We start from the raw sequence: 13,000 nt of genomic DNA on the forward strand, positions 1-13,000 counted from the left end.
ACGGGTGATCAGCTGCTTGCAGGTACAGGCAGAGCTTGTTTACCTCTATCTTTATCACCCACGCAAGACCCAGCGCAGAGTAGGTGTTCTGTGAAGGTTAAACCAAAGTGAACTGAGTGAGGCGAAAGACAGGGAGGCGATGGGAGGTGGGGGGCGGCTTGGGGAGGGAAGCTGGGGCTGCCTGACAGAGAACTCTCCACTCACGTAGGAGAAGTCCTCGGCATTCTGGCAGAGGAGCTTGGGGAAGACGGCCTGCCTCTGGAACCGTTCCTCATCTTCAAAGATGTTGCCATACATGAAGCCATTCATCATGGTGGAGTGGGCGTGGATGTCAATATAAAACTCCAGGCTTGTTTTCTGTTGAGAGAAAGGATAACAAATGAGACATTGGGGCCACTGAGTTTGCCTTAAACACACACACACACACACACACACACACACACACACATTTCCTTGTGAGCTAGCCCTATGTCTCCTCAGATGTAGCAACTATCTGCAATGTGATTGGAGGGGTTGAGAGTAGCAAGGATCAATTTCTCCTTACTTTTATTTTTTTAATAAATTTATTTATTTATTTATTTATTTTAAAAGTTTTGGCTGCGTTGGGTCTTCGTTGCTGCATGCGGGCTTTCTCTAGTTGCGGTGAGCGGGGGCTACTCTTCAATGTGGTGCGTGGGCTTCTCATTGCGGTGGCTTCTCTTGTTGTGGAGCATGGGCTCTAGGCACACGGGCTTCAGTAGTTGCGGCGTGAGGGCTTCAATAGTTGTGGCATGTGGGCTCAGTAGTTGTGGCTCGTGGCTCTTGAGCGCAGGTTCAGTATTTGTGGAGCACGGGCTTAGTTGCTCCGTGGCATGTGGGATCTTCCCAGACCGGGGCTCGAACCCGTGTGCCCTGCATTGGCAGGCGGATTCTTAACCACTGTGCCATCAGGGAAATCCCTCTCCTTACTTTTAACACCATCCGCCTTCAGGGTCTCAGAGCACTACCATTAGCAGCCCTCTTTAGAGGTCTTCTGAAGTGATGTTACCTACCCAGAAGAGTTAATACATTCATGACTAAAGGCATTAGCAGCATTTGTTTCTCTGGTTAATGAGAAACACCTTCAGGTGACATAACTGTATTTAAATTGGGCCTGCTAATGGTTTTGCCCCAAGTGGGTCATTTCTAGCTGAGGGAATCTGGAGTAAATCATGTACCGGCTTCGAAATTTTTATTTGAAAAATGGGTATTTTAATTCCAACCTCAGAGAGTTAGAGTGGGAATCCAACTCAGCGATAATCATTACTATCATTTACTGCATAGTTAATGCATGCCAGACACCATTCTGGGGGCTTTACATAGGACATCTTAGTTCATTCTTTTATTTAACCTCATTTCATGATGCCACACCTACTCCCCAATAATACATAGTGTATGGGAACAAATAACCTTGTTGTCTATAAAGGTAATTGTGACTCGTCTTTCTCTGCTCTCTGCTCACATGTATTTAAGGCACTCCCTAGCTTGATGTAATGTTATTTGTTAACCTTCTCGACTATGAGCTCCCCGAAGGCAGGGGGATTGTCTGGAAAGTGGCCAGTGCCTGTCCGTGAAGGACGCTCGGTAGCCAGATGCAGAATGAATGAATAAACCACCCAGAGGGATAGTTCCAGACACTGCAATAGACTGCCAGGAATGGGGGAGTCTTCAGGCCCTTAGAACTTCAATGTCCCTCAAATCTGACTTTCTCTTCCTATATATCTGTCCTTTCTGAGAGTAACATGGGAATAACTGGGGCTGAAACCCAGGTCTCCTGACCCTTGACACAGTTAATGTATCACCGTTAATGGGTAACACTAGAAACAGCCAAGGCAAGACCTGGCCACCTTTCCATCTGCTTTCTAGCCTGTAGTCCTGGGAAAGAAGAAAAATCCAGGCTTAGAAGAATTCTCCCTCCTTGGGACACTTTCAAACGAAGTTAAGACCAAATGAAAACCATGTTGCTTCTAGAATGTGGGCCTCATGACTGTCATTTCATTTGCCTCGGACTTGGAGTGAAAAATCATGTCTTGCTGAGCTCCCAGTTCTCTGGGTGGCGTAAGCTGCCTTCTGAGAGATACAAGATGCAGAGCTCTGTGTGATATTAAACTCATCATTTTCAGCTTTGGAGGTGGAATATGCAGTGAATCAACAGGAGCCCTATAAAAGTCATCTTTGTAATTTTATTTTCTTCAATTGTCTGTCTTTTCCTCTGAGCTTTTGATGAGCTGCAGAGGAAAGGAGGTGGTAGAGAGATGACTTAAGAAATGGGTAAGGAAAAACTGCAGTTTATATCTCTGGATGTGGGAGCTATTAGAAACCAGTTTCTCTGACATTTCCCAGATCAGCTCGGAGTGGGGAAGTTTCCTGCTTAAGGTCAGCCAGCAAGTTAGTGAAGGAATAAGAATTAGAACCTGATGTGTATAAAATTGATGAGTGATTTAAAAAATAATAATTAAAAAAAAAAATAAAGAGAATAAAAAAAAAAAAAAGAATTAGAACCTGGCTCCTCCGAAAACCAGTCTGGAGTGGCTTCCACTGCCCCATCCTGACACCTGGCACCTAATGTGATTTTACTTTAAATAACCGTAAAGTGAATTATATTGATTGATTTACATGGTTCAAAAATCAATAAGATATGAAAGAATTTACAATGAACAATATCCCTTCTACCCCTGTCCTCCAGGCACCCAGGCAAACTCCCCAGAGGCATTTCACATTACCAGTTTCTCATACAAACTTCCAGAGATCCTTTACACACCAACAAGTAAATATTCCTCCCCCGACCCCCTTTGCCCCAACGCACACAAAAGGTAGCACACTAAAAACACGTCATTTGGGGAATTCCCTGGCGGGCCAGTGGTTAGGACTCTGCGCTTTTCACTGCTGAGGGCCTGGGTTCAGTCCCTGCTTGGGGAACTAAGATCCTGCAAGCCGTGTGGGATAAAAACACAATCAAAAATAAAAATAAAAACACAATTTTTGGATCAACTTTTTTTCCTCTCAACATATCTTCGAGATAATTCTTTCTCAGTACATGGTTACCTCATTTTTTTAAACAGTCATATATAAACTAGCCAGTTCCCCACTGACAGACATTTGTTTCCAACCTTCTGTTACAAAGTCTTAGTGATTGACTCTGTATAAACACCATTTCACACATATACAATTATACGTAGGATAAATTCCTAGAAGTAGAATTTCTGGGTCCTATGTGCATTTGTGATTCTGATCAACATTGATGAGCTGACCTCCTTAGAAGGACCAGTTTACAATCCTAGCAATGTATAACAGCATCAGTTTCATGATTACCTTGCAAACATGGATGTGATCAAACTCTTTGATACTTTCCAATTTGGTGGTGAAAATGATATCTAAGATTAGTTTTAGTCTGAATTTCTTTTAGTATAATTACCTTTTATTGCATGGTTATTATTTTTCACATATTTAGGAACTATTAGCATTTTCTTTTCTATGAATTGTCTGTTCATTTCTGTTGTCCATTTTAAAAATTGGGTTTCAGGGCTTTATTCCTTATTGATTTATAGAAACTATATACTAGTGAAATTAGCCTTTGTGTGTAATGTAAAAATATTTTTGCTCAGTTTGTCATTTGTCTTTTGACTTTACATCTGCTAGTACATTTTTTCCATGTGGAAATTTTTAATGCTAACTTTTTAGACAGATTTATCAGTCTTTTGTGGTTTCTGGGTTGAATTGTTTCTTCTATTATTTCTATTGTTTCACTTCTTATATTTAAAGATTTCATTTCAATTTTAATTTACATGGATGTAGGGTGTGAGGTAAGGGTTAAACTTTATTGTCCCATGCCATTTATCAAATTGTGCATCTTTTCCCCACTGACTTTTTTGTATGTATTTGGGTTGATTGTTGGACTTTCTATTCTCTTCTAATCATTTGTCTATTCATGTGTCAGTACTACACAATTTTAATTATGTTAAGTTTATAATGTATGTTAATATTTGGAGGGCTAGTATTACCTCATTATGCTTCTTTCCCCATATTTTCCTGTATTTTCTTGCATATTTTTCTATACAATCTTTGTAATTAGCTTCTTTAATTTTCCTTGCTCCCCCAATCCTGTCAAGACTCTTATCACTTTGAGGCTTCCAATCCAAGAATATGCTTTGACTTTCCATTTATTCCATTTTCTTCTGGGTACAGCAGAAAGTTTTAAAAGCTTTTTTTTTTTTTTTCTTCATATAGACCCTGAACATACTTTTTGATGCCAAGGCAGTTTATATTTTTAGTTGTTGTTGTAAACATGATATCTTCCATTAAATCTTCTAACTGGTAGTTCTTTATACATATAAAGGCTCTGATTTTCAATGGTTTAAATATGTACCCAGACACCTCACTAATTCTATTTGTTCTTATAATAATTTCTCATTTTATTTTTTTGAGTTTTCATTTACTTACTTATTCAACCCACTTATTCAACCCCAACCACTGAGTACCTACTATGTGTCATATAGTGTTCTAGGCACTGGGAATATGCACCAGGGAGTGTTCTGGGCACTAGGATATAGCAATGAACACAACAGAAAGCTCCTGATCTCAAGGAATTTACATTCTATGGGAGAGAAAGAAAATAAATCAATTAATAAAAATACTAGATGTCAGGAGGTATAAATGCCATGGAAACAAATAAAGCATAGTAAAAGAATAGAAAGTAATAGAGGTTCTGGAAAAACAGAGACTTGAATGGAGTAGGAGATTTAGTCTTGAGGATATCAGGTTAATAATCTTCCCAGTAGAAGGAGAAGTAAATGTACTTGGCATGTTCAAAGAACAGCCAGGAGGTGAGGATGACTGAGGTGAATAAAGGGGGCAGTATTTTCCAGGTTTGCAATCTTATCACATACACTTAGCAATTTTATCTCCTCTTTTCCAGTTTTTATGCTTCTCATTTCTTTTTTGTATCTAACTGCATTGGTTAGTATCTTCAAAACAATGTTAAAGGACTATTTAGTTTCTAAGATCCCCTCCCACTCTGAGAGTCTAGATTCTACCTGGAGTAGAAAAAGATCTAGGGAATTTGCCAGCATAGGGTCTGAGTTTGAAGCCTTAGTTCTTTTTCCTCTTCATTACACATATTCAGCACTATGCTGGAAATGCCAAAGACCACAAATACTAATTTCCTCACCGTCCTGATGATGTTTTGTGTCTAAACTGGCTTTACGGACTTATGTTGGTTCATTAGAATGGAGCAGGGAAGGCAGAGCAGAGTTCCTGCCTCTGGTTCTAATGTAAACATAATCTGTGACCACGAATAAGTAGCAGCTCTTCACTGTGCCTCAATTTCCCCATCTTTAAAAGTGGCTGTTGGATGAGAGAGAAGAGATATGGCTTTCTTAAACTTTTTATGATTTCTTCTCATGCTCAGTTAAAATAAATCCCTCCTTCTCCAAACAGCTTCTTGCTTGGGCCTTGATGTCAGTACTTGTTACTGTACAAGTATACTTGAATACTGTATAGATATACTTGTATACTTGTTACTGTAATCTGGCTGAAAAGTATGTCTGTCTGCCTATGAGCTCTTTGAGGATAGGGACCATGTCTGATTTGAGTTCCATCTCTTTCTTAGTCTACTACAATAGCTTCTGACCTGGTTTTTTTGCTGCTTCAGAGCGACCTTTTAAAATGCAAACAAGGGACTTCCCTGGTGGTCCAGCAGTTAAGACTCCATGCTCCCGATGCAGTGGGCCCGGGTTTGATCCCTGGGTAGGGAACTAGAGCCCACATGCTGCAACTAAGAGCCTGTATGCCACAACTAAAGATCCCACACACTACAACTAAAAGATCCTGCATGTCACAGCTAAATATCCTGCACACTGCAACGAAGACCCCACATGCTGCAACAAAGACCCAGTGCAGCCAAATAAATATTTTTATTAAAAAAATTGTTTTTATTGGGGTATAGTTGTTTTACAATTTTGTGTTAGTTTCTATTGTACAGCGAAGTGAAGTAGAGTTCCCTGTGCTATACAGCAGGTTCTTATTAGTTATCTATTTTATACCTATTACTGTATATATGTCAATCCCAATCCATCCCAATGCCCCCCTCCCCCGCTTTCCGCTCTTGGTGTCCATACACTTGTTCTCTACATCTGTGCCTCTATTTCTGCCTTGCAAACCAGTTCATTTGTACCATTCTTCTAGATTCCACATATATGTGTTATATACGATGCTTGTTTTTCTCTTTCTGACTTATTTCACTCAGTATGACAGTCTCTAGGTCCATCCACGTCTCTTCTACAAATGACCCAATTTCTTTCCTTTTTATGTTGAGTAATGTTCCACTGTGTACACATAACACATCTTCTTTATCCGTTCTTCAGTCGATGGACATTAAGGTTGCTTCCATGACCTGGCTATTGTAAAGAGTGCTGCAATGAACACTGGGGTGCATGTGACTTACTGAATCTTGGTTTTCTCTGGGTATATGCCCAGCAGTGGGATTGCTGGATCATATGGTAATTCTATTTCTACTTTTTTAAGGAACCTCCACACTGTTCTCCATAGTGGCTGTATCAATTTACATTCCCACCAACAGTGCAAGAGGGTTCCTTTTTTCTACACACCCTCTCCAGCGTTTATTATTTGTAGATTTTCTGATGATGCCCATTCTAACCAGTGTGAGGTGATACCTCATTGTAGTTTTGATTTGCATTTCTCTAATAATTAGTAATGTTGAGCAGCTTCTAATGTGCCTCTTGGCCAGCTGTATGTCTTCTTTGGAGAAATGTCTATTTAGGTCTTCTGCCACTTTTTTGATTGGGTCGTTGGTTTTCTTGATATTAAGTTGCATGAGCTGTTTATATATTTTGGAGATTAATCCTTTGTCCATTGATTTGTTTGCAAATATTTTCTCCCATTCTGAGGGTTGTCTTTTTGTCTTGTTTATAGTTTCCTTTGCTGTGCAAAAGCTTTTAAGTTTCATTAGGTCCCCTATGTTTATTTTTGGTTTTATTTCCATTACTCTAGGAGGTGGGTCTAAAAACATCTTGCTGTGATTTATGTCAAAGAGTGGTCTTCTTATGTTTTCCTCTAAGAGTTTTATAGTGTCCGGTCTTACATTTAGTTCTTTAATCCATATTGAGTTTATTTTTGTGTATGGTGTTAGGGAGTGTTCTAATTTCATTCTTTTACATGTAGCTCTCCAGTTTTCCCAGCCCCACTTATTGAAGAGACTGTCTGTTCTCCATTGTATATCATTGCCTCTTTGTCAGAGATTAGTTGACCATAGGTGCGTGGGTTTATCTCTGGGCTTTCTATCCTGTTCCATTGATCTATATTTCTGTTTTTGTGTCAGTATCATATTGTCTTGATTACTGTAGCTTTGTAGTAGAGTCTGAAGTCAGGGAGTCTGATTCCTCCAGGTCCGTTTTTTTTTTCTCAAGAGTGCTTTGTCTATTTGGGGTCTTTTGTGTCTCCATACAAATTTTAAGATATTTTTTTCTAGTTCTGTAAAAAAAAAATGCCATTGGTAATTTGATACGGATTGCATTGAATCTGTAGATTGCTTTGGGTAGTATAGTCATTTTCACAATATTGATTCTTCCAATCCAAGTACATGATATATCTCTCCATCTGTTTGTGTCATCTTTGATTTCTTTCATCAGTGTCTTATAGTTTTCTGAGTACAGGTCTTTTACCTCCTTAGGTAGGTTTGTTCCTAGGTATTTTATTCTTTTTGTTGCAATGGTGAAAAATCTTCCAACAAACAAAAGTCCAGGACCAGAGGGCTTCACGGGTGAATTCTATCAAACATTTAGAGAATAACTAATACCCATCCTTCTCAAACTCTTCCAAAAGTTTGCAGAGGAAGGAACGCTTCCAAACTCATTCTACAAGGCCACCATCATCCTGACACCAAAACCAGACAAAGCTACTACAAAAAAAGAAAATTACAGACCAATATCACTGATGAATACAGATGCAAAAATCCTCAACAAAATACTAACAAACAGAATCTAACAACACATTAAAAGGATCATACACCCTGATCAAGTGGGATTTATCCCAGGGATGCAAGCATTCTTCAATATACGCAAATCAATCAATGTGATACACCATATTAACAAACTGAAGAATAAAAACCATACGATCATCTCAATAGATGCAGAAAAACTTTCGGCAAAATTCAACACCCATTTATGATAAACACTCTCCAGAAAGTGGGCATAGAGGGAACCTACCTCAACATAATAAAGGCCATATACAACAAACCCACAGCAAACATCATTCTCGATGGTGAAAAACTGAAAGCATTTCCTCTAAGATCAGGAACAAGACAAGGATGTCCACTCTCGCCACTATTATTCAACATAGTTTTGGAAGTCCTAGCCATGGCAATCAGAGAAGAGAAAGAAATAAAAGGAATCCAAATTGGAAAAGAGAAAGTAAAACTGTCACTGTTTGCAGATGACATGATACTATACATAGAAAATCCTAACGATGTCACCAGAAAACTACTAGAGTTAATCAGTGAATTTGGTAAAGTTGCAGGATACAAAATTAATGTACAGAAATCTCTTGCATTCCTATACATTAACAACGAAAGGTCAGAAAAATTAAAGAAAGTAAATATTTTTTTAGAAAATTTTTAAAATAAATAAATAAATAAATAAAATGCAAACAAATTGGGACTTCCCTGGCAGTCCAGTGGTTAAGACTCTGTGCTTCCACTGCAGGGTCGCAGGTTCGATCCCTGGTTGGGGAACTGGGATCCCACATGCCATGCGGCACGACCAAAAATAAATAAATACATAAAATTCTCTAGTTAAAACTGTTCTACCATTCCCTGTTGCTCACAGGATAGAGTCCAAACCCCTTAATATATTTGCATAGGTCCTGCGTGATCTGGCCCCTGTCCCCTGTCTAGTCTCAGCTCTTGCCACTTCTGGTCTGATATTCTACACTCCAGTCCTATGGTGCTGCCTGGAGTACTTCAAACCTCTATGCTTGTGACTTTTGTCTCCACATTTACACACAATGAATGTCTTCTCTGCCTGGAATACATGATCTCTTTATCTGGCTAACTCTGACACAACCTTAATATTTAACGCAGAAACTAAGTGGATGCTCACCAGTTCCATTTCCTTTTCCTGGACCATGGAAGACATCTCCCAGTCTACTTTGATATTTGGTTGGGATCAAATGGGATGCGGGCAGTGGTAACAAGTGTCACTTCCAAGCCTGGCCATTAAACTTGTACACAATCACCCACATTCTTGCTCTTGTGCATGGAAGCTACATGTAAAAACAATGGTATCATAAGAAGGAAAAAGGCTAGGTAGTAAGAAGGAAAAAGGTTAGGTTGCTGAATCAACACTGAGAGGAAAACGGCCAGGCGAGTCACCTGACCTGCATCAGATTGTGATGAACCTTTACGGTATTAAGCCACTGAGATTTGGGGATTGCTTGTTATAGCATCTAATATTATTCATCCGACTGGTACAAGGTATAAATTCAAATAGCCTTATTTTATCCTTCAGGGATGAGTTAACAGCATCCTCTGTGCTCTCATAATTCTCTCTCCTGGCACTGACCACATGGCATAATAATGCTTTGTTTATCTCCATCTACCATTAGAATGTGGACTCTTTCAGGGCAGGGACAATACACTGCTGATTTTTTAAATCCACAGGACCAGAGCAAGGCCTGGTATATAGTAGGTTATCATTAGACGTCTGGTAAGGGAATGAATAGAAAATAAATCAGTGAATTGATGGAATAATGGGTGAATTAAATGAATGAACAGCTGCATCTGAATGTGTTTCCAGCAGCCAAATGTACTTTTCTGTGGCTGTGTTGGAGCAAGGGGTGTGCAGCTAATTCAGGGCCCTTAATTATAGTTTGGGATTGAGAATAGAAGCGGGGACAGCATCTCTGTTCTTTCCTTCTGAACTTAAGACACTTAATTAAAACCGAGAGACGAAGGGCTGTCCCCTTGCCAGCAGCCAACAGTTCGTCCTGCAATCAGGGGCCTAAAGAGTAAATTAAAATCAGTGCCAATAAAATTAAAACTACCTTAGGGCATATTTGGAACATAATTTAGTGTGGTGTTTGCTTCCTCCTAGACACCGGGAAGGAAATGGGTTAGTTTTTTTGTTTGTTTTCTTGGGGTTTTTCTCCCCTACATTCTGAGCTGCTTCCCTGCTTCACATCAGGTGGCATAAGCCAAAGCCTGAGCTTAGTGCTGTGATGTGGGCTGAGTCCTCCACATTGGGGCAGCACTTCAGGGTGGACCACATATTCAATCCAATGAAAGAAGGGAAACCCAACCCAGGAAGGGCAGAGGGATTTATCTCAGGTTTGGAGATGAGAAAGAAACTGAAGCTTAGGCGGGGATAAGGACGAGTTGAGGAGGGTAAACTGCTTTAGTGTTCCCTTTGTATAGAGGAGGGAGCTGAAGCTAAGAGAGTTTAAGTAACTTGCCCCAGTGGATGCAGCAGGAAGTGGAGAGACTCAAACCCAGGCTCTGGTTACAAGCCACGCCAGGCATCCTGCTGTGCTCGCAGGAGCTAGCGGTCCAGCAGGGCAATCGCCCTCATCCCAGGAAGGAAGCTTAGGCTTAGCCTCTCAGAAAGGTTGGGGGAGGTGGGGAGAGCAAGGAGGGTTAGAGAACTTCCAGACAACTCCCCTGCTCAGATTTGCCTGAGGCAGCTCTTTCCCCATGGACCTAGGCAAAAAAGCCCCAACTCTATTTTTTTCATTATCACCTAAAATATCTCTCTGTCTGTTTTTCAGAAGTTAAAATGGATACTTATGGAAGTCAGGGTGTATGTCCTAAAGCAGGAAGGAGAAATTTTAAGAAAAATAGAGAATTATTTCCTTAAAAACAACTGAGCAGGACTTCCCTGGTGGTACAGTGGTTAAGAATCCACCTGCCAATGCAGGGGACACGGGTTCGAACCCTGGTCTGGGAAGATCCCACATGCTGCGGAGCAACTAAGCCCGTGCGCCACAACTACTGAGCCTGTACTCTAGAGTCCGTGTGCCACAACTACTGAGCCCATGTGCCACAACTACTGAGCCTGCGTGCTAGAGACCACGAGGTACAACTAACAAAGCCCGTGCTCCGCTACAAGAGAAGCCACTGCAATGAGAAGCCCGTGCACAGCAACGAAGAGTAGCCCCTGCTCACCGCAACTAGAGAAAGTCCGCGTGCAGCAACGAAGACCCAACACAGCCAAAAATAAAAATTAATTAATTAATTAATTTTTAAAAAAACCAAAAACAACTGAGCAACTCTAAGAGACAAAATGATGTCCTTTATCACACATAGTCTAGATCTCTGAAGTGGCCCAGTTAGCGCTTTCTCTCCTCGCCCTGAGTGTGGCCTGACTGACATTTCCTGCCACAAAAATAAAGCATGCAATGAATCAAGGGACAAAGGAGGAACAACCACAAAAGAAACCCAGGCAGCCAGCCTAGGGTGCCGAGGGGATGCGCTATGGCCCTTCGTCTCCTGCTTCTCTTCTCTTTACTCTCCAGCCTTGCTGACACCCGCCCCTCGCCACCCCCGCCCCTTAACCTCCCCAGCACTCTCAGGTTCTCCTCTCTGTGCTTCTGTGTCTGCTACTCCTGTGGCGGTTGGGGGGGGGGTGCCTACTCCCCCTCCCTTTCCCCTCCTGGTAACTTCTTTCTCATCTTTCACTGACAGGCCCAACAGCCTCTTGTCTGTGTAGCCTTCCTTTACTCTCCCAGGGACAGCAGCTCTCTTCTCTGGACTCCCACAGATTTTTCAAATACTTTTCTGTTAAGGTGTTTATCATCCAGTTTTTTCATTCATTTAACAAATATTTAATATGAACCGACTATGTTCCAGGACCTAGGAGTGAACAAGACAGAAGAGGTTCCTGCCTTTGGGGAGCTGGCCTCCAGGTGGGGACGACTTGCCATGAACAGTAGCTAAGCAAGGTGATGGCAGATTGTAATGCATGTTGGGAATGCATGGGGTGAGCCACAGGATGGTGAATAAGTGAGTGGACGGGGCAGGGTCTACTTGAGAGAGTGTGATCAGGAAAGGCTTCTGATATTTGAGCTGAGCCTTGAAGGATGGAAACCACAAGCCATTCAATGAGGCCAGCAAGAGAATTGTGGGTAAATAAAGGCTCTGAAGCAAGGATGAATGTGGTATTTTCAAAGACCAGAGGAAAGCCCAGTGGCTGTATCATGATTAGTACTGGAGGTGAGCCTGGAGAGGCTTATAGGGTCCAGCTCACGCAGGGCCTTGCAGGCCAGAGTCAGAGTTTGGAGTGTCTCCTATGTACAGTGGAAGCCACCTCAGTAGGGGAATGCTGTAAAAAGATTACCCTGCCTGTGGTGTAGATAATGGATTTTAGTGGCACATGAGTAGAAGCAGATGCACTGGTGTCTCCTAAGAGATCATAGTAGCTTGAATTGAAGTGGTGACAGTAGAGATGAAAAGAGAGGGACATATCTGATAAATATTTTGGCCACACCTCTATAGGACCTGCCCACGGTTTCTATGCAAGAAGAATCAAAGATGGATCAAGGGGTTATGCCTTGAGCAACTGAGCAGATAGTGGTGCCGTGGAGAGAGATGGAGGAAACTGGGATGCAGACCAGTTGGGAGGGTGGTGAGGAATTCAGGAGTTCTGACGTGGATCTCTGCATTTGCAATGACTATCAGATACCAATGTCAGGTAGGCAGTTAAATATATGAAAATGGAGCCCTGGGGAGAAGACTGGACTAGAGATGTAAATGTGGGCATCATTAGCGTGGAGGTGCTACTTAACGTCACTGGGGGAGAGTGTGGATCCAGAAGAGGTCCCAAGACTGAGCCTGGGACCTGCTAAGGTTGAGACTTTGGGTAAAGGAAGAAGCAAAGGAGACTGGGGAGTGACCAGAGAAGGAGGAAGTAAAAAGGACAGCGTGGTTTCATGAAAACCAAGAGAAAAAAAAAAAAAGAAAGGTTTTAAGAAGGAG

At 41.4% G+C, this 13,000-nt stretch overlaps 1 protein-coding gene across 1 annotated transcript in view; it reads right to left on the minus strand.

The window, feature by feature from the left end:
* Positions 1 to 13,000, minus strand: part of AGBL4 (ATP/GTP binding protein like 4) — a 1,270,110-nt gene that overhangs the window by 59,976 nt on the left and 1,197,134 nt on the right. The window contains exon 10 of the mRNA XM_036855931.1: positions 205 to 357. Within this exon, the coding sequence (XP_036711826.1) occupies positions 205 to 357 (153 nt within the window). The remainder of the gene's footprint in view (positions 1 to 204; positions 358 to 13,000) is intronic.

This window comes from Balaenoptera musculus, chromosome 1, assembly GCF_009873245.2.
Source record: "Balaenoptera musculus isolate JJ_BM4_2016_0621 chromosome 1, mBalMus1.pri.v3, whole genome shotgun sequence".
NCBI classification, from domain to species: domain Eukaryota; kingdom Metazoa; phylum Chordata; class Mammalia; order Artiodactyla; family Balaenopteridae; genus Balaenoptera; species Balaenoptera musculus.